The sequence below is a fragment of the Triturus cristatus genome, chromosome 1_2 (genome assembly GCF_964204655.1).
Source record: "Triturus cristatus chromosome 1_2, aTriCri1.1, whole genome shotgun sequence".
Taxonomy (NCBI): domain Eukaryota; kingdom Metazoa; phylum Chordata; class Amphibia; order Caudata; family Salamandridae; genus Triturus; species Triturus cristatus.
Genome location: NC_140580.1, coordinates 130824861 through 130846920, shown reverse-complemented (window position 1 = coordinate 130846920; position 22060 = coordinate 130824861). Strand labels below are relative to the sequence as shown.

Sequence of the window (22060 nt, the reverse complement as noted above, 5' to 3'; positions counted from 1 at the left end):
AACTATGCATCACATTGGGAAAGGTCTCCTGTCTTGAATTGTGGTCTCGAGAGAAAACCAGACATTCCTTTACTTGTAGGTAACTGCTAGCAATTCACAAGGCCCGTATGACTTATAATACGCAACTCAGGGCAGGCATGTTGTTCAAGTAGGTCAAATAGTGGTAATAGCATGTATCATTCACCCGGTGGAGCCAGACATCCTAGATTAGCATATTTAGCCTTTTTCATAAGGAACAGAATCCCTTCTCTCTAGGAACAGCATATTTTCCATGTAAAAAAATAATCATGCTGATCGTGGGTTTACTCTCTACAGAAATCTTCGTTAAGACCTTTTGAAAAAGAAAATACTCTCATGCGTAAATTCAGATTCGGTCATCTATCTACCAAAGCATGATAGGTGGTTCTCTGTCCTTTCCTTCATGGAATTATTGGCTGTAGGCCGTACTCCATTCCTCCAATATACAACATTATGTTGCAATTCGAAGGAAGATAGTGGAGGTCTTCCTGCTAGTGTCCTCTTGGTCTGGAGGCTTTTGTTTAATTCTCTCTATAAACTGGTCTTGGTGCCTCCGCATCAATTTCAAATGATCCTGTTTCCACTGAACCCCCCTCCAATATCTCAGAGTTTTCACTAGTGACCTCGCCTGGTGCCTGAAGAAAGGACCCACCTCCATAATAAGAGCTTCCACAAGTAAGTGGCTTTGTGCATTCACTAATTCCTGCTGGATTGCCACTCTTGAGACCAGTGCATAAGAGGTCATAGCCTACGTCCTGCAATTCTTTTATGAATTTGGAGTTATTCAGGGATGTGGTTTTGCAGGTGTCTTCATGTCTTCTTTTGGAAACCAATGATTAGTATCAAAGGGATAAGAGAGGTTTGAACAGTGTGATTCATTTGCATTCTGTTGCTTCTCGTCCTGTTTGAAGTTTTGAGAACAAGAATTCTGTAGTTAACACTCTCTTGCAAGAGTGAACTACAGAATAGAAATCTTCCATTGTTCTTAAAAACATGGAGGAGGCAGGCATGAGATATTGTACATTCCCATTTCATATAGCCATCATTTTGTGGCTTAGGATTTAGCAATGTGGTGCTTCTTAAGTTATAAAACTTGTCTTAAATTGTTTTGGTAGGCAGGGTGGTACTTTGGCTTGGTCTGAGTTTTTGTACTACTATTTTGTCTCCTTTCTTAGTTCAGGTATCTTAGTTCAGGTACCTGTGCCACAGAGGAAGTGATAAACCCATAATGAATGTGACCCAAGCTCATGCTGCTCCCTTCACAACTTGGAACTACTAATTCTCTGTGTCATTCAATTCAATTCAATTAAATTATTGCATTTGTAAAGCGCGCTACATACCCGAGAGGGTCTCAAGGCGCTGGGGAGGGGGGGCCGCTACTGATCGAAGAGCCAGGTCTTGAGGAGTCTTCTGAAGGCCAGCAGGTCCTGGTTCTGTCGTAGGATGGTGGGGAGAGTGTTCCAGGTCTTGGCGGCGAGGTAGGAGAAGGATCTGCCGCCGCCGGTGATTTTCCGGATGCGGGGGACTGTGGCGAGGGCGAGGTTGGCTGAGCGGAGGCTTTGGGTGGGGGTGTGGAAGCTGAGTCGGTTGTTGAGGTAGGTGGGTCCGGTGTTGTGTAGTGCTTTGTGTACGTGGATGAGGAGTTTGAAGGTGATCCTTTTTGTTGACGGGGAGCCAGTGCAGGCCTCTCAGGTGGGGTGTGATGTGGCTGCGGCGGGGGACGTCGAGGATGTGTCGGGCCGAGGCGTTATGGATTAGTTGGAGTTGTCTCAGGAGCTTGTTTGTTGTTCCTGAGTAGAGGGCGTTCCCGTAGTCGAGTCTGTTGGTGATGAGGGCCTGGGTGACGGTTTTTCTCGTGTCGAGGGGGATCCATTTGAAGATCCTGTGGAGCATGCGGAGGGTGTTGAAGCAGGACGCGGAGACGGCGTTGACTTGCCTGGTCATGGAGAGAGTGGAGTCGAGGATGACCCCCAGGTTGCGTGCGTGGTCCGTGGGTTCCGGGGCTGTGCCTAGCGATGTGGGCCACCAAGAGTCATCCCAGGCTGATGGGGCGGGTCCGAGAAAGAGGACCTCCGTCTTGTCTGAGTTCAGCTTCAGTCTGCTGTCCTTCATCCAGTCGGCTACGGCCTTTATTCCTCTGTGGAGGTTGGCTTTGGCGGTGTGGGGGTCTTCGGTGAGGGATATGATCAGCTGGGTGTCGTCAGCGTAGGAGATGATGTTGAGGTTATGTTGTCATGCGACGTGGGCAAGAGGTGCCATGTAGATATTGAACAGCGTCGGGCTGAGGGAGGATCCCTGTGGGACGCGGCAGATGATCTCGGTGGTTTTGGAGCGGAAGGGTGGGAGGCGGACGCCGGAGAGGAAGGATGTGGTCCAGGCCAGGGCCTTCTCTTGGATACCGGCGTCGTGGAGGCGTGCTGATAGGGTGCGGTGGCAGACCGTGTCAAAGGCTGCTGATGGGTCCAGGAGGATGAGGGCGGCTGTTTCTGCATTGTCCATCAGGGTCCTGATGTCGTCAGTGGCGGCGATGAGGGCAGTCTCGGTGCTGTGGTTGCTGCGAAAATCGGATTGGGAAGGGTCCAGGATGTTGTTGTCTTCGAGGTAGCGGGTCAGCTGTTTGTTGACGATCGTCTCAGTCACTTTCGCCGGGAATGGGAGCAGGGAGATGGGCCGGAAGTTCTTGAGGTCCTTGGGGTCCGCCTTGGGCTTCTTCAGAAGGGCGTTGATCTCGGCGTGCTTCCACCTTTCTGGGAAGGTTGCTGTCTTGAAGGAACAGTTGATTATTTTCCGGAGGTGGGGCGCGATGGTTGTGCTGGCTTTGTTGAAGACGTGGTGAGGGCAGGGGTCTGATGGGGATCCGGAGTGGATGGAGTTCATGGTTTTGATGGTGTCTTCGTTGCTGACGTTGGACCAGACGGTCAGGCGACTGGTGGGGGTGGTAGTCGCAGGGGTGGTGGACTCGGTGGTGGGTGCGGGGGGGTCAGAGTTGAAGCTGTCGTGGATGTCGGTGATCTTGCGGTGGAAGAATGTGGCCTGGGAGTCGCACAGGTCTTGTGATGGCGGGATGTCGTTGGTGTTGGAGCTGGGGTTGGAGAGTTCTTTCACGATGCTGAAGAGCTCTTTGGTGTTGTGTGCGTTGTTGTCTAGGCGGTCCTTGAAGGCGGTCTTCTTGGTGGTCCGGATGAGTTGGTGCTGTCTGCGGGTGACGCTCTTGAGGGCTGTGTGGTTGTCTGGTGTTCGGTCGTGGAGCCATTTCTTCTCCAGCTTCCGACAGGTGTGCTTGGAAATCCGGAGGTCCTCGGTGAACCAGGCGGCTTTCTTGTTGGTGTGGTTGCTTGTGGGGGTCTTCAGAGGGGTGAGGGTGTTGGCGCAGTCGTTGATCCACTGTGTGAGGTTGGTCGCAGCGGTGTCTGGGTCGGTGGGTGGTCTCAGGGCGAGGGCGGTAGTCAGTTGGTCCTCGGTGACCTTGCCCCAGCAGCGGCGCGGTAGCTGTTGGGTGCGGTGGTGTGTGGTGGGTTTCCTGAAGGTGAAGTGGACGCATCTGTGGTCGGTCCAGTGGGGTTCGGTGGTGTGGTTGAAGGAGACGTGGGGGCTTGCGGAGAAGATGGGGTCGAGCGTGTGTCCAGCGGCGTGAGTAGGTGTCGCTGTTTGAGTCCGAGGTTGGCAAGATTGTCGATCAGGGCGGTGGAGTTGGCGTCATTGTTGTTCTCGAGGTGGAAGTTCAGGTCCCCGAGGAGGATGTAGTCCGTGGAAGCGAGGGCGTGGGTGCTGATGAGGTCGGCGATGGTGTCGCTGAACTGTGGGCGTGGTCCGGGGGGTCTGTAGATGAGTGTTCCTCTGAGGGTGGTGTTGGGGTCGGTGTGGATCTGGAAGTGCATGTGCTCGGCGGTGGTGAGGGTGTCGTCGGTGTTCGTTGAGATTTTGATGGAGTCTTTGTGGATGATGGCGATTCCTCCTCCCACTCCGTTGGTGCGGTCTCTGCGGGAGATCTTGTAGCCCGGTGGGATGGCTATCTCGATGTCTGGTGCTGAGGTGGCGTTCAGCCAGGTCTCCGTCAGGAAGGCGACGTCGGGGGCGGTGGAGTCTAGGAGGTCCCAGAGTTTGATGGCGTGCTTGCGAGCGGACCGGGTGTTGAGGAGGATGCATCGGAGGTGGTTGGGTTCTCTGGCTGGTGGTTTGGAGGGTTGGATGCTGGTGAATCTGCAGTTCCGGCAGGTGAAGGGCCCTTGGGTGCGCTTTGGGGTGGCCCGGTAGCAGGGGTGGTCTCGTTCGGTGTTGAGTGCGTGGAGGGTGCTTGCGTCGTAGTGCAGTCTGGCGTTGCGTGGGGTGTGGGGTCCAGAGGTTCTGGCGCTGGGCACGGTCCAGGCGCAGACGGGCGCAGACGGGCTTGCCTTAGGCGCGCCAGCCGCTCGCCTACTGCGCGCGTCCGCTGCGTGCCGCTTCGCGGCCTCCATATGAGGGGCAGAGGGAGGGAGGAGCAGCTGGGAGGTGGGAGAGGGGCGGCCAATGGGAGTGAGGGGGCGGGGCCGCAGGGGCTCAGCGGCGGGAGAAAAACGGCAGGAGAAGCGGCGAGGGTCACGGAGGGAGGGGGGATAACAGAAGAAAAAGGGGGCACAGGGAAGGGTGAGAGCACAGGGGTACAGAAATAAAAAGGGAATAAAAATACAGTCAAGTAGGCAAAAACGGCAAAACAGAGGTGACAGGCAACACCGCACACAGCCGGGATGCAGGCGGCTGACACGGGTGTAGTCAGCGGGCAGCGGGTCCAATCACACAGGGGGCTGCGTGGCGGTTGGGGGGAGCGACCTGCCTGGTGACAGGGTCAAAGGTCGCTCTCTACCACCGCTTTGCGGCCTCCATATGAGGGGCAGAGGGAGGGAGGAGCAGCTGGGAGGTGGGAGCGGGGCGGCCAATGGGAGTGAGGGGGCGAGGCCGCAGGGGCTCAGCGGCAGGAGAAAAACGGCAGGAAAAGACAGCGGGAGAAGCGGCGAGGGTCACGGAGGGAGGGGGGGGGATAACAGAAGAAAAAGGGGGCACAGGGAAGGGTGAGAGCCCCGGGGTACAGAAATAAAAAGGGAATAAAAATACAGTAGGCAAAAACGGCAAAACGGCGGTGACAGGCAACACCGCACACAGCCGGGATGCAGGCGGCTGACACGGGTGTAGGCAGCGGGCAGCGGGTCCAACCACAGGGGGCTGCTTGGCGGTTGGGGGGAGCGACCTGCCTGGTGACAGGGTGAAAGGATTGGAAGGTCATTGGATTTGGTAGGCTATCTCTTCAGCTTAAAAAAGCATTGTTTTCCTAGCCTAGATAATGCCCTTTCTAGTGTGTGATTGTGCACTAGTCAGTTTACCTTAGAGATAAGTAGAATGCTAGAATGTGAACTCCACCTTCATGCTTTGTTCAATGTTACAAATTGGTGAGTGTTTTTATTAAAAACATAAGGATTTCAAGTATGTCCTACAATGTACTGCTCATGCTATCACACATAATGTTACACATGATGTTTTTGATTACCTAAAAGGTGCCTTTGCATCAATGTCCTTAGACATTACTGGAGTGAATTAAAAACCCTTTACCCTAAAGTCCTCTGGTCTAGTCTTTTGGCCAAGCACAGCAAATACTCTGCTCAGCACCTCTTCCACCAGAGGTCCCCTGACCCAACCTCTGGGTATTCAGGTTATTGACAGTCAACTTAGGGCCCTCAACAGCACTTTTCCCCCCACTTGTAACAGATGCATACAGTATTTGAATAACACTGTGTTCACTCTATCAGACAAAAGATGTGCAAAAGAGCATGTGTGGCTTCAGTGTTGTCATAAAGTTAGCAAATGCTAAATAATTTTGATGTCTCCACAATATGTTTTGGGCCCTTCCCACATCACAGGCACTTGGCCCACCCATGGAAGTGAGGTACCATTCTTATCGGGAGACCTGTGGAAACGCTGAGTGGTCAGAAATTTGTGTTGGTTTGGTGATCCAACAACTTTTCCACATAGAAATGTCGGGAATGTAAGGTTTGCAGGGGATTCTGGGTAAGAAATGTTTAGGGATTCATGCAAGCCACACCTCCCCGGATTCCCCTGGGTGTCTAGTCTTTAGAAAGGTCTGGGTTTGGTAGGTTTCCCTTGATGCCCGCCGAGCCCGGTACCAAAAACGCAGGTGACTCCTTTGCAAAACCAGGTTGTTTTGTGATAGATAATTTTGATGTCTCCACAATACATTTTGGGCTCTTCCTTGTCGCAAGCACTTGGCCCACCCACACATTTTTATAGGGAATCGTGGAGGAATGCTGGGTAGTAGGAAATTTGTGTTGGCCTGGTGATCCCATAACTTTCACACACAGAAATGTGAGGAACATTTTATTTTGAGCTATATTGGAGGTTTGCAGCAGATTCTTTGTAAGAAAACATCAGGGGATGCATGCAGGCCACACCTCCCAGTACTCCCCTCGGTGTCTAGTTTTTAGAAATGTCTGGGTTTGGTCCGTCTCCCTAGATGGCCGCCGAGCCTGGGACCAAAAATGCAGGTTACTCCCTTGCAAAACCAGGTTGCTTTGTGATTGATAATTTTGATGTCTCCACTTTGGCCAAGTTCAGCAGGTACTCTGCTCAGTACCTCTTCCACCAGAGGTCGGCGACCCAACCTCTGGGTATGCTGGTTATTGACAGTCAACTTAGGGCCCTCAACAGCACTTTTCCCCCACTTGTAACAGATGCATACTCTATTTTAACAACACTGTGTTTTCTTCATCAGAAAAATTATGTGCGAAAGAGCAATAATGCATAGCTTCAGCATTGTCATAAGGTTAGAAAATGCTAGATAATTTTGATGTCTCCACAATTCGTTTTGGGCAATTCCCTTTCTCAGGCACTAGGCCTACCCACACAAGCATGGTACCATTTTTATCAGGAAACTTGATGGAATGATGGGCGGAAGAAAGTTTGTAGCTGTCTACAGATTCCATAACTTTCCATCACAGAAATATGAGGAAAAGGTGTTTTTTAGACAAATGTTGAGGTTTGCAAGGGATTCAGGGTAACAGAACCTGGTGAGAGCCACACAAGTCACCCCATCCTGGATTTCCATGGGTGTCTAGTTTTTCAAAATGTACAGGTTTGCTAGGTTTCCCTAGGTGCCTGCCAGGCTATGGCACAAAAGCCACAGCTAAGACATTGCAAAAAAAGGGTCAGTTTTTTGTGGGAAAATGTGGTCTCCATGTTGCATTTTTGGCCATTTCCTTTCTCTGGCACTAGGCCTACCCCCACAAGTGAGGTATCATTTTTATTGGGAGACTTAGGGGAACACAGAATAGTAGAACAAGTGTCATTACCAATTGTGTTTCTTTGCATCTGCCTTCCAAATATAAGACATTTTGAAAAATGCCCTCTAATTCACTTGCTAGTTTGGGTACCCACAAATTCAGAATTGTGCAAATAATTAATGGAAATACATAGACTTTGCTGATACCTATTTTTCACTCTTTATATTTTACCAAATGAATTGCTGTACACTTGATAGACAATGGCAAACCATTGCAAGGTGCACCTCAGTTATTGGTTCTGGGTACCTCTGGTTCTTGGTGAACCTATAAGCCTTATATATTCCCACAACCAGAAGGGTCCAGCTGACGTAGCGGTATATTGCTTTAAAAAATCTGCCATGGGGGGGCGTGGCCAAGATGGCGAGGTGAGCAGACGGCTTCTCCGCCGGCTCCCGCTCCGTAGGCCCCTGGACCGTGCTTAATTGCGGTTTCTCCCCCCGGAGGATCGGGGAACGTGCAGAGGAGCTGCGGGATTGCTGCAGTGGTCGTTCTGGTGGCCCAGGGAGCAGAAGATAGCCCAGGGAGCCTGCCGGCTCAACGAAGAGATCGCGGCCGGGAGGGGGCGGAGAATTGTGCCGGAGCGGACGGCAGCGAACTCGGACGACTGCTCACGAGGGCGGCCGGCCTTGGTGTGGTGGTCGGCCGCAGCACGAGGAACGGTCGGACACTCAGCGTGAAGTCCTGCAGCGGTCCGGAGCGATGGGCGCCGAGAAGCGGAGCTACCGCAGCAGTGAGGGGACCGAGGGGCATTAGCTGGCCCCGACAGCGACCAAGCGGCAAACGCACACGGAGGAAAGGAGTGGGGGCGCCCCCGCGGGGTGCAGCGAGGTGACTCCCGGCCCAGGGAACAGACACCAGCGACGGCCCTCGGGACCGGACTGCCGGCGAAGTGGGTCCGGGGGCGGGTGTGGCCATCCACCCGAGCAGAAGCGGAGGGGCTCTGAGGAGGACGGAGATCAGCGAGACTCGGTGAGTCGTCTGGATGGAGGAGGCCGCATAGAAGGGTCCCGAAGCGGGAGCGAGCACGGATGCCTGACAGTTCTGTTGCCTGAGGGACATCAGCATGGTGCTGCAGCGGTAGTAAGTGGGAGTGCCTGGGTGCCCCCCCCCCCCCCGTTGTCCTGTGCCCCCGAGGTCTGGAGGTGGGAAAGGCCTGGAGGCCTATAAAACGAGCCCGGAGAGTCTTAGCCCTAGCACTTGGAGGCCAGCAGTAGGGAGACCGGGGCCCGGCCTTCGCGTCCCCCACGGAGGCGAGAGAGGGGGCAACGTGGGCGGCACGGTCCAGGAGTAGCTGGGTGCGGCTTAGGCCTATCGGAGGAGGGGAGAGCGCGTAGTGCCCCCAGCGGGACACCCCGTGGAACCCCCGGAGAGCATAATCAACGGCGGGGGGCACTGCGGCGAGAAGACGCGGAGGTGGAGGCCTGGGGCCCCGGAATTGCCGACACGCGACGAGAGCGACCGGGGGTGTCGGCGGCACTGAGGAGCGGATCAGCGTTGGGTCCCTGAGCTCATGGCGGGCAGCAAAGGGGGACGGAAGGGGGACCGCACCCTCCCTGAGATGTTGGGCAGGAACCAGCAAAGAGTGGAGAGGGGACAGCCCTCCCCCGGCCCCTCGGGAGGGTCGCCGGTTGCTGAGGGCGGTGAACCTCCGCTCACTAGATCCTTCATGGAGTCCCTTTTCGGTTGCCTGCGGGAGGATTTCCAAGCTCTGAAGAAGGAGGTGGCCAGCGAGGTACGGGAGGTCCGGAGGGAAGTGGACAGTCTGGGAGAACGGGTGGCCGCGATGGAGGACACTGGACAGAACAGAGATGAAGAGCTAGAGCGGCTGCAACAAGAGGTGCTCAGACTCCGGGAACAACAAATCGACCTCCAAGCGCACGCGGAGGATTTAGAAAACAGATCGCGGCGCAACAACATCCGGGTTCGGGGCGTCCCATCCACGGAAGAAGGGTCGGATGTGGTGGGATACCTGCAGGCTCTGTTCCGGGACATCCTGGTTGAGTCGGATGGGCTCCAGATCCGGATAGATCGGGCGCATCGAGTGGGGCCGCGGCGCCGGGCGTCGCTGCCGCCCCCGGACATCCTGGCCTTCCTCCCGGACTTCCCACTCAAGGAACGCATCTTGGCGGAGGCTAGAAAGAAGCAGCCCTTCACCTTCCGGGACCACCCTGTCGCTCTGTATCAAGATCTGTCTGCCATCACCCTCCAGAAATGGAGAGCGTTCAAACCCGCCACGGATTTCCTTAGGGCGCACGAAATCCCATACGCATGGGGACACCCGTTCAGACTCATATTTCGGTGGAATGGCGCTGGGCATCAACTGCGCTCTCTCCAAGAGACGTGTGGGGTCCTGGGTATATCGGTGCCGGAGGAGGAGGTGGCCCCGCGGAGGCGGGAGCGCACCGACAGTGGAGTTTGGCGGCGGGTGTCGAGGCGGCACACCCAGGCACGAGTAGCGAGACCAGATTCCCCCACCATTAGAGCGGGCATGGCGGAGGCGGTATCCGAGGTGGCGGAGAATACCGGAAGGAGTGACACGGCGCCGACAGCACAAGTCTGCTCCGGGGGGAGATCGACACAGCCCTTTGACACTGAGCAGGTTTGGGGGCCAGATGGGGGCGGGGGCGGGGGGAGGAGGGATTGGTGGCTGGACGTCCACTGGAGTACTTTACCAAAGACTCGTCCTCTGAGGACTGGACTTGGACAATGGTGGCCCAGGTTACGGGGAAGGGAGAGGGGGAGTTTGCAGGGAGGGTTGGCACGTTGCCGAGGGGTAGGGGGCGGGGTGGAGGGGGTGTTTGTTGCAGAAATTGGGGAGGAGAGGGTGGGGAGGGGGGGACTAGGGGAGAGGGTGGGAGGGGGGGTTCCAGAGGGGTGGGGGGGGAAGTCCAGTGCGTGCCCCGAAAAACGGCCGCGGCAGCGGCGCACATACTCGGATCTGTGGGTTCTTGTGAGAGCCCAGCTGTTAACCTTACCACCGCCAATGACACCCACGGCACTTAAAATTGTTACATTGAATGTCAGGGGCCTAAATAACCCCATCAAACGGCGAGCTGTCCTCTCCCTGTTGGAGGGCACCCGGGCCGATATTTGTCTTCTACAGGAGACACATCTCCTGCCCCGCGACTGTACCAGACTTCGCTTTTCCCACTCAATTCTTTTCGTCCAGTAGCACTAAGACTGTGGGAGTGGCGATCCTGATTGCCCGGCACTTCCGGGGAGAGGTGCTCCACAAACAGGCGGAGCAAAAAGGCAGGCTTCTGGCGTATAGATTCCGTATAGCGGGCCTCCCTTTCACGATAGGGTCTCTGTATAGCCCTAACGAACATCAGGAGTGGTTCCTTACCGCGGCTATGGGTGCGATTATGGCCACCCCGGATAGACACGTTGTGGTGGGGGGGGACTTTAACATGGTCTTTGACGCTGCCCTCGACAGGTCGGCACCCCGTTCGCCGCAGACGGGAGAGTTCTCGTCGGGATGCAAGGCTCAACTGGCGGCTATGGACCTCACTGACCTCTGGCGTCACCTACACCCGGCGGACAGGGATTACTCATTCTACTCACACGCGCATAAGACCTATGCGCGGCTGGACCACTTCCTGGTCACGGGGCCGGTTTGCGGACTAGCCACGGCAGCAGACATTGGGGTGATCTCCATGTCAGATCACGCCCCGGTGACGGCTACCCTTTCTTTGCCGCCGATTTCTCTCCCTCCCAGAGTCTGGCGTCTAAGGGACGCATTATTGCATAGACGAGAGGTGGTCCAACAAGTGACGACGGCGATTCGGGACTATCTGACCCACAACGAGACCCCCGACACGTCGCGGGCAACGCAGTGGGCAGCGCTAAAGGCGGTACTCCGGGGAGAATTTATGGCGATCTCCGCAGCGGAGAACGTAAGCCGCAGACAGAAGAGGGAAGAGCTCACGCAGCGGGTTCGGGAACTGGAACACATACATAGGGGGACGGGGGCACCACGAGTTTGGCGACAGCTCGTGGGGGCTAGGAAGCTCCTGACGGCACTGGACGCAGACCGCGCGGAGTATGCGGCGCTACGCCTCCGGCATGCCTATAACACGGGGGGGGGACAAATGCGGGAGGCTTTTGGCGAGCAAGCTGAGAGTGGCACGGCAGAGCCAGACGGTGAAAGCGATCTCTGACCCCACGGGGCAGCCGGCCACCGAGGACAGCCAAATCGCGGAGCTCTTCCGGAGGTATTACGCGGCCTTGTATGCTGGAGACCCCCCAGACGCGCCCGCCACTGCGGACTATCTGGACTCGGTTTCGCTACCAACCCTGACGCCCTCACAGGCGGAAATGTTGGACAAGGAGATCCGGATAGAGGAAGTTGTTTCCGCCATTGCCAGGCTTAAACATGGTAGATCTCCGGGCCCTGACGGGTACACTTCCCTCTTCTATAAGACGTTCTGCGCGGAGCTTGCACCGCTCCTCACACGGTTGTTCAACTCCTTTGCGACGCAGGGAGCTATACCGCCGGACCTGTTGCGGGCTTCCATAGTGGTCATCCCCAAACCGGGGAAGGACCGGTCGCAGTGTGGCTCTTATAGGCCCATATCACTTCTCAACATCGACCTTAAGCTATACACCGGGATCCTGGCGAGTCGTTTGGCCCCTCTCCTCCCGGGGTTGATAGACCCGGACCAGGCGGGTTTTGTTCCGGGGCGCCAGACGGTGAACAACACCAAGAGAATTACACATCTAATAGAAAAGGCATCGCGGATCCCCGGGGAAAGAATGCTGCTGTCGGTGGACGCCGAGAAGGCGTTTGACAGGGTCCACTGGCCGTACCTGGAACAGGTATTGACGAAGGTGGGGATGGGGGAGAAATTCCGTTGCAGGGTTTTCAACTGCTACCGATCTCCTACAGCGGTGGTGAGGGTGAATGGATACAGCTCGCGGAGCTTCAATATCGAGAGAGGTACGAGACAGGGTTGCCCGCTGTCGCCATTACTATTTGCTCTCTATATGGAGCCCTTTGCGCAGCGGGTGCGGGACAATCCGGCGGTGAAGGGAGTGAAGTTCGGGGGCTTCAGTCACGCCGTAAGTCTATATGCGGATGATGTGATCTTTTCCCTGGATGACCCGCTTTCTGCCTTGCCGGCCTGTATAGCGGAACTCACCTCATTTGCCGCGGTGTCAGGTTTCCGAATGAATATGGGGAAGTCAGCGGCTCTAGATCTCTCCTTAGCGCCGGGTACCAAAGCTCTTTTGCGTCAGAGGGTTCCGGTCCTTTGGTCTGCAGACATGGTGTCCTACCTGGGAATCCAGCTTGGCCCCAATCTACCAGCGATGGTAGCGGCAAACTATACAGCCATGGGTACGAAGGTTCGAGGGGAACTAGCGCGATGGGACAGGAGCACACTCTCATTGCTGGGAAGAGTGGCGGCAGTCAAAATGACAATCCTGCCGCAGATCTTATACTTGTTCCGGGCGCTCCCGCTGCAGCCCCCGGCTGGGTGGCTGCGGAGGATGCAGTCTGAGCTGGGCCGGTTTATCTGGCAGGGCAGGAAACCCAGGATGCGAAGGACGCTCTCGATGTTATCGGCGGAGAAGGGAGGTCTCGGAATTCCGGACCTGCGTAGGTACTTCTATGCGTCGCAGCTGCGTTATCTAGTGGAGTGGAGCCGCTGGGAGTCAGATAAGCACTGGCTCTTCCAGGACCAGGCGGTAGCGGGCCGGCCTCTACAGGAGGTTCCATTCCTGAGACGAGCTCATCGCCCGGCTAACCTTTACGCCTCCTTCATCACCAGGGTGACCTTGAGGGTCTGGGACGCCACCAATCTGATACATGGCCTGACGTCTTTTCCCTCCCCGCTGACGCCTATTGTGGACAACCCGGACTTCACTCCGGGACTAGAGAAAGGCGCGTTTGAGCACTGGCGCCCGGCCGGATGCCGGGCTTTGTGCCATTTGTACGGCCCGGAGGGGATCCTCCCCTTCACTAGCTTCAGACAGGAGTATGCGCTCCCGGAATCCGACCGGTTGCGATACTTGCAGGTTCGCCATTGGGTGCTGCACCCTGAGGTGCGGGAGGCGGCCACCAGGCGACTCCTCCCTTATGAGCGCTGGCTCCTGACACGCTTATCCGACGCAAAGCTCATTAGTGACTTGTATGGGTTTCTTCAGACACCTGCCCCACACCTATATAACCCGGGTAGGGAACGATGGGAAAGGGAGCTGGGAAGGTCTCTGAGCACAGCCGAATGGGAGCAGATCGCTTACAGGGCCAGACATTCGGCCTATCATGCCGGTCTCACAGAGACCTTCACTAAGGTCTTCACCTACTGGTATTACACTCCGGAGCGCACACATGAGATGGACCGCAGTAAGGAGGCCAATTGCTGGAGGGGGTGTGGGCAGAGGGGAACGCTGACGCACATACTGTGGGAGTGTCCCCTGTTGGCTGCCTTTTGGAAGGAGGTGCTCGATAATGTGGACACACACTTCGACACCGAAATACCGCACTTCCCGGCCTATACCCTATTAGGCCTCCCAAACGGGCTCACATATCCCTTAAAATCCCGCAGAGGCAGACAGATGGCCATAGCTCTGGGGTCGGCGGTACAGACGATTCTGGTACATTGGCGCTCGCCTACGGTTCCTACAGTCACGGGCTGGTTGCACAGATTGTGGCATGTGTTGGGGATGGAGAAGCTGTCGCTGATGGTGGCGGGGGATGCGGAGCAGTTTCGCGACCTCTGGCAGCCGTTTCGGTCCCTACTGATCACGGAATTCAGAGAACTGACCTGCCCGAGATACCTGAGACTCCTGCGGCTTACGGCGCGGGAGGGAGAGACCTCTTGAGATACCTGCCAAGGTCCCACCGGAGGCACGCGCTGGACTGCGGGGAGGGTGGGGGGAGAGGGGGGTGCGGGGGGGAGGGGGTGTTGGGAGTTTGGAAGGGTGGGGAGGGAGGTTTAGGGTGGGGGGAGTTGGGGGTGGCAAGCTGGTTCCTTACCAGGGATCGGTGCTGTTGGGGGTCCCCTTGGGACGGATTAAGAGGGTAGAGTTGGCGAGACGGGTGGGACAGGGTGCAGAGCAGGACAGGGACCTCCCGGCGGCTTCTTACGACTGCTGGCATCATAGGAGGGGCACGGGCGGGGCACACTTGGGAGGACAGTCCAACAGCTCTCATTCGGAGGAGGGTGGAGGACTCCCCGGTCCAGTTTAGTTTCATCGCGGCCGGCCCCGCGGGGTTGTAGGCGGCATGCTGTGTATAGTGAAGTCCTACTAAGGGGAGTCATCGAGCTCTGAGTCAGGCTGGTTGTGGAGAGGAGTAACGTGCCGGCCCGCAGGGTTGTAGGCGGTAGTTACTGATGTTGTCGGGGATACCGTGTTGGAACTTCTAATAAAAAGATTTAAACTTAAAAAATCTGCCATAGTTAGAAGTTACAGGTGAAAGTGTAGGCACAAATGGCTGTTTCTTTCAACTCAATTTCAATATTTATTTTATTTTTACGATTACTTTCTATAGGAAAACCTTGAAGGATCTCTATAAATGACCCCTTTCTGAATTCGGAATTTTGTCTACTACTAACTGGAAGGAAGTTGAAAGTACAAACAAATAGGAAAAATAGGCTATGTCCCAGTAAAATGCAAAAACTGTGTAGTAAATTTGGGTTTTTGGACAAATGTCTGCCTGTTCCTGAAAGCTGGTGATTTTAGCACCGGAAACCCTTTGTTGATACCATTTGCAGGGAAAAAACAGACACTTTCTTCTGCAGCTCTTTTTTAAAAAATTTCCCAAAAAAGGCGAAATGTAGCTGTATTTTGGCTAATTTCTCTGTTCCCTTCAGGGGAATCAGTAAACCCTGGGTACCTTTAGAATCCTCAGGATGTTTGTTAAACAAGGTCACAAATTTGGCATGGACACCTTATGTGAACAAAACGTTATGGGGGCCTAGGAGCAAGCTACCCCAAATAGACAAAAAGGCTTGGCACAAGGGGTGGGAAGGCCTAGCAGCAAACGGGTTAAAAACTAACAAAATATCTTCTACACTTTTTGACTTGAAATGCTCCCCCACAAACTTCTATCTAAAAACTAGTGTTCAAGTAGTGTTTGCTTGCATTGTAGTGCTTCTTATTGCTGTTTTTTAACGGCTAGCTGCTTAAAAAATATAATCAGCAAAAACTATTAATAAATGCTAACTCCATATTTGAACCCTTTTGTCCTAAAATGGCAACATAGCCATTAGGCCACTGCTTGCTACTCTCTGCTTTTTAATTCAGCAAAATCGCCAATAACAAACTGTATGCCAACGATATGGGTAGTTTTATTTTGTGATTAAACTGTTTTGAAATTATTTTTTTGATTGCACTGCTGATCAGCCAATGAAAACAAAACACTTTTATCAAGTGAATGCTTTCAGTCTTATAATTCCGATAACTTTTGTTGTTTAAAGGTTCAGGATCTGTCTGAAAAACTCTTCCATCAGCAGCGTCTGAAGAAACGGCAGGATGGTCTAACAGAGCAGAAAGACAAGCTCGTGAAGGAGAACAGGCAACTTCTCGCACTGCTTGTGAGCTTTCGCTTTTTGACTATTATACTAGTGTAACTCCCAAGCAGCAAGTAGAATTATCAGTGCATTTACCGTCTTTCAACACATTGATTTCTGGGCATTTCGACGTGTGAAATGATCATTTTAGCATGTATTGTTTATCCATATTGTCAAAAAACATGTGACAGTTCATGTGTAACAGAATAAAGACTGGTAGGGGAAAGAGGTGGGCTAATAGGCACCTTAACTTGTAAATGGTTATAAATTTAAAAATGTCTAACTAAAAGACCTCCAAGGGTAAGTATGAGCACACCTTTATCCATGAGGTATTTTAAGGAGTCGAATTGTAGCCATAACAAGCTAGAGGTTCAGCAAGCACCTTCACTATGCACAGGTGAAATAGTCCATCCTTCCCAAAATGTGCCCCATATGTTCGGGACTAATCACTTTCTGACAACATTGTTAAAGGATAGCTTGAATGAAAAATGCTAACATTTTTTCAATTCATTTTTATATTGATACAAATCACCATAATTAGAATGGAATGCGTCACCACATTTCATTTAGAAATACAATCAAAATAAAATAAAATCAGGCATGTCCGGACAATTGATTTTTCTTTCAGACGACCCTTAGATTAGTAGCAAGATGATAAAAAGATGTTGCATTATACATTGCCTGCAAGTAGGACAAAATTATCTGTAGAATATTTTAATGCCCACAACAGGGATGGCAATATATCAAGAATGAAAATATGCTAGGGCGGTCGACCTCGAATCTGGGGAACCGGGTTCGAGTCTCGACAATGACGCTGAACATCCTGTGATTCTGGGCAAATCACTTAATCTCCCCATGCCTGAGAAAATGAACGTGTCCGTCTGTAACACAACTGGTGCTATGTAAAGCACTCTGATACCCGATTCGGGTCAAGTTCGCGCTATATAAAACTCTGTAAAAAATAAATAAATAATTCAGTTCCAGGCCTGGTGAAACATTTTGCGACCAATTCACAAAGACACTTATAGATACTGGAAGTAGCTCTACGGGCACTCATTAAAGCCTTTAGGAATTGACCCCGAAATGCCCGACTGCCTATTAGTAAAGGTACTAAGAAAACACAGTTATTTCTATTTGTACAAATTCTGTATGATTATCCATTAATTTTCCCCTCATATAGTCCCATTTTCGATATATTTAAGGGACAGTAAATAGGCAAAAACAGTAGTCACAAATATAAACCCAACTCCTTATTTCAGTATTGGTTATTACATTCGGTGATCCATTGAACTTAGCAATTCCCTAGATAACTGCACATTTATATAAAATTTGTATCCCAAAAAAAGCATTTGAGGCACAAGACATCAAAATATGGACGACACGAGAATTACAGGATAATAACAAAGCAAGAAGTCTGAATAGTGAAACAAAATGTCAGTCGAAACCTTTTTTTTTTTGTCCTCGTCGGCCCAGGTCCATAAAAGGTATTAAAAAAAAACAACTCCGGGGTCTCCCTGGAAGTAGCACCGTCCGAAGCCCTTTTGTTTTCAGACCTAAGATGGGTCACTCTATACCTTGCTTCTCGTATTCCGACCATAGGAAGCCTTGCAATCAACCAGACCCTCTCTGAGGCCGCCACCGGGGTAATCAAGCAAAATGGTATAAAGGCCTAATCATAGAACTATAATTATATATTTACATTTACACAAGGGTTTACCCAGTTCTCAAAAGGGAGCCAGAACTCATTACGCTTAAGCTTTGAAGCTCTGTCCAGCATAATCGTATATTTTATTGAAGCCAACCATTCTGCTTTATTCGGGGGCGTAGCTTTAATCCAATTCTTACAAATTTCCGTGCGGGCAAGTAATATTAAGTAAAAAAAATTTTTTTTTTGTATTTTGTGATAGAATTTCATAGTTAACCGGAAGCCCAAAAAAGACAAGGGACTTGCTTACCTGGAGCGATCTTCCAAGTATTAAAGATACCGTATTACTCACATCCTACCAAAAATCTTGGAGTACCGGGCAATCCAAGAACATATTTTCATCATTGCTTTTTTCTTCCCCACATTTGGGACATCTCGGCGTGACACCTTTAGCAAATTTAGCAAGCTTATATGGCGTCCAATAGACCCTGTGGAGACAAAAGAGGTGGTTCCGCCTTACATTTGTGGCACGTACTGTGGAGTATAGCATGTTACAAGATACTTGTCATAAGTCTGTAGACTGCTCTCCCGGCAAGCTCTTTTCCCACAGTGTTGCTGGTAAATTAAAGTCTCTATCTGATCTCTCCACTAGGCTCCAATACCATCTTGCCACCTCTTTTCCACGGGATCCTTCAGATTTTATTGAAGATTCTAGTACGTTAGATTGTTCTGCGCCTAACCCATCCGTGAGGCTCCAACTTTTAATTTGAAGATATTTACATTTTGACAGTTGTCCATCCGCTATCTCCTGGGCCTCCTCCCGAGAAATCAGTACTCCATCAAACACCAGTTGACCCCAGGTTTGTATCCCTACTTCTTTCAAAGGACGAGCCAGGCAGTCTTTTGACCACTCCGGAGATCCCGGGGAGTCCCAAACAGTAATAGTTTATATTGGATTCACTCTTGATGTTATACCAAGTTATTGCAAAGCTTTGCAGAGTCTTAAGCCTCACTTTTTTTAAATAGCGTGGATCTCCATATTTGTGTATGAACTTGTACTCATCCCCTTGTACATCAGATAACATGGCTTTAAACATTCTCCCGATATCAGAGCTATCTGGCATGCTTAATAGACATTTTCCTCCTTTTAGTAAAAAAATCCACGCATAATAAGACAGATCCGGGAGTCGTAGGCCCCCTTTATCATGTTGCCGTCTAAGCCTTTTCCAGGCAGTTCTCGTACCTTTCGACACCCAGATACAGCTAGTTACCTTGGATTGGGATTTTTTAAGCCAAACTTCCTTAAAGGCCATTGGAATATTTTGAAACAAAAAAGTGAATTTAGGAAGGATTGCCATTTTTACAGGATTGACTCTGCCATAAATTGTTAGATGAAGTTGGGACCAGCTAAGTAAGAGTTTCCCTACTGCCTTATTGACCTTTTGGAAATTGATTTCGGGAATTTGTTCTATTTTCTGCACGATTTGGATTCCTAGGTCCCTAATTTCTTCCTTTACACAGCTCAATTGCGAGTTAATATTCCACTTCATTACAACCGTTTTGTTTTCATTGATCTCGTAACCAGAGAGCCGCCCAAACCGTGCTGCCAGGTCGTATACTGTTGGTAGTACTGTGTTATGATCTGAAGTATACACTACTAGATCATCTGCATAGAGCCCTACTTTTTTCTCCCACTCCTGAAATCTAAAAGGATGTATGCTCTCATGGCACCTTTTCTTTTCGGCTAGTGGCTCAATGTACAGATTAAAAAGTAGGGGGGACAACGGGCACCCCTGCCTGGTCCCCCTATAGATGTTAAAACTATCAGAGATGTTTCCATTCACCAAAACCCTGGCAGTAGGATTCTTATATAGAAGAGCTAGTGCCCTACAGAAGTTTTCCCCCAGGTTGGAAAGCTGTAAAATGTCCTGCAGATAAGACCAATTGACCCGGTCGAATGCCTTCGTCGCATCCACGGTAATAACTGCCAATGGTATTTTGAATGTGGTTGCTATGTCAGCAGCACCAATTAAGATGTAGGTTAGTTCTTTAATGCTCCTGCCCCGCACAAAGCCCTTTTGATCCTCATGTAGCCACACTTCCAGTACTCCACTCAGCCTATCTGCTAACAGTTTCGTAAAGATCTTGTAGTCTAAATTAAGCAAAGAGATAGGCCTGTAAGAGTCACAACAGTTAGGTGGTTTATCTACCTTGAGGATCAGAGTAACAATGGCGTCGTTCCAAGATTGAGGGATCTCCTTACCATATTAAAAAATCTCAGTAAACAATCTAACCATTACTGGGACTAAACATCTCTCCAGTTTTTTATACACCTGTACCGGGATACCATCTGGTCCTGCAGCCTTATTTGCTTTCCCTGCTTTAATAACATTTCTGATTTCCGACTCTATAATTGACCTATTCATTTCTTCCCTTTGGGGTTCAGACAGCTTATGGAGAACCTCTTGACCCAAACACTCTATCACTTCCTCTCCCTGCGTAACTAGATTTTCAGAATACACTTCCCCGAAATGATTAATCAAAGCCTCCTCTATACCTTCCCTTGACCTAACTAGGCACTCTGACCCATCCAACTTTAGTTATTTTATAAAGTTTTTTACTTTATAGTTTTTTATCTTCCAGGCAAGTAGCTTGCCACAGCCTTCTCCGTAATTAAAATGGGCTAGTCTGCCCACTTGCCATCTCTCCTGCACTCTTTTTTCCAAAACACCTACTAACTCCATTTTAAGGGCCTCAATAGCAGCAACCCCGGACTCCTGTACTATTTCTTTGTCCTGTATCTGTTGTTCTAACCGCTTAATCTGATCTTCAATAGTTGCTATTTCTGCCCTCCGTTTCTTGTTTTTATAAGCCTGGATAGATGTTACTCTCCCTCTTAAAAAGGCCTTGTAAGCATCCCACACTGTACCTATTGGGGCACTATCTAAATTCTGTTCAAAGAACCATTGAGATTACACCCCCAATTCTTCCATCATCCCCTCATCAGCCAGTATGGTACGGTCAATGGTCCATCTCCTTTGGCGCACCGTATTTGATGGAACCAAAAGTAGAGAAATGGCCGTGTGATCCGAAAAATGCGATCCCACATGACTAGCATCCCTGACTTGGCCCTTTATAGCTTGGTCAATCAAAAAAAAATCTATTCTTGATTGGTGACCCTATTTTTTATTGTTAAACGTAAAACCTTTTAAAAACCCCTGCCTTTCCCGCCAGATGTCACACCAACCAAGATTATTTATTGAATTTATAATTAAGGAGCGTGATTTATTATGGGTTATTGATCTACTTTGAGTGGAGCGATCTAGCATGTCATCTAGCACCACATTGAAATCGCCTGCCATTATAATAGGGTCCGGGAAGTCAAAGAGTATATTACTAAACGGAGTAGGATTGTCTAAACTTGGGCCGTAATAGCCGACCATAGTGTAGATCTGGTTATAACATCTAATTTTAGCTATTACCCATGTACCTAGCTTATGTACTCTGCTATCTTCAATAATTATCTGAAGATTGGTTTTTACAAGAATCGCCAATCCTCTTATAGTGAGTTGTTGATCCGTACATATTACTCTCTGAAGCCATCTTCTAGACTTAAAAATCTCTGTTGTTTCCTTACTCATTAAATGAGTCCCTTGGAGGATTATAATTTGGGCAGGTGCATCTCTTATATATTGCAAGATCAGTCGAAACCTTGTATCAAATCGGGCAGGGAAGGAATCTTTTAGGAAGTTTCTTTTTATGAATAGGATATTGTTGTTGAAAATGAATGACCATGTGATAGTCTATGATCATTAATATGATAGTCTATGAAACGAGTCAGTGTGCCCGCTCCCATCTAAAAAAACAAAGAATACCCCTTTTAAGCAAACAAATATCCTTAATAAATAATATGAAACATTCTTAGCCCCAAAGCACTGACGGTTGGGGATCCTTGAAAGTGGTGTGGCTTAACATTTCTCCCAATTTGATTTTGAGTAAGCAGATCAAGAAGGCCTTATTTCTTGTTGAGGGGTTTCAGGGAGGAAATGAGAGGAGATGTGTCCTTACAACCAGAGCTGCAGCCATTGGAACTGTGGACCAGGCTGGTATCCCTGCAAAGGTGCATAAATGCTGTGACTCTGGACAAATCACCTAATCTCTCCATGCTACAAAAAATCTGATTGCGTTTAATGTAATCTGGTGCACATGTAAAGTTTTCCTATGCCCTGGGACGTGGTTTGTGCTATATAAAAATTGTAAGAAAAGGAGTACTGTCTCACAAGAAAATGTTTAAAATATTGGATCAAATAATGTATTTAAAAGCACTATTTTCGCACAGATTTGCTTCTTAGCCATTGCTGTGCCTAGCCATTGAAGCCTGATGTTCTACACGGGTTGACCCAATTTTTTCCAAAAGGTGCAGTGGGTGTCCCCCGTATGTCAATAATTACCTATGTTGTGCCAGAGCCACTGGTGCTACTTTATGACAAGAACCATGGCTGACCCAAAGGTAAAAATGTAACACTAGTATGGTAGGGCTGGCATTTTTTCATGGT

The 22060-nt window shown here is 50.6% G+C and overlaps 1 protein-coding gene across 1 annotated transcript in view; it reads left to right on the top strand.

Moving 5' to 3' along the window:
* The window catches only part of CCDC172 (coiled-coil domain containing 172), a 552772-nt gene that overhangs the window by 49796 nt on the left and 480916 nt on the right, over positions 1 to 22060 (top strand). The window contains exon 3 of the mRNA XM_085618563.1: positions 15767 to 15883. Within this exon, the coding sequence (XP_085474689.1) occupies positions 15767 to 15883 (117 nt within the window). The remainder of the gene's footprint in view (positions 1 to 15766; positions 15884 to 22060) is intronic.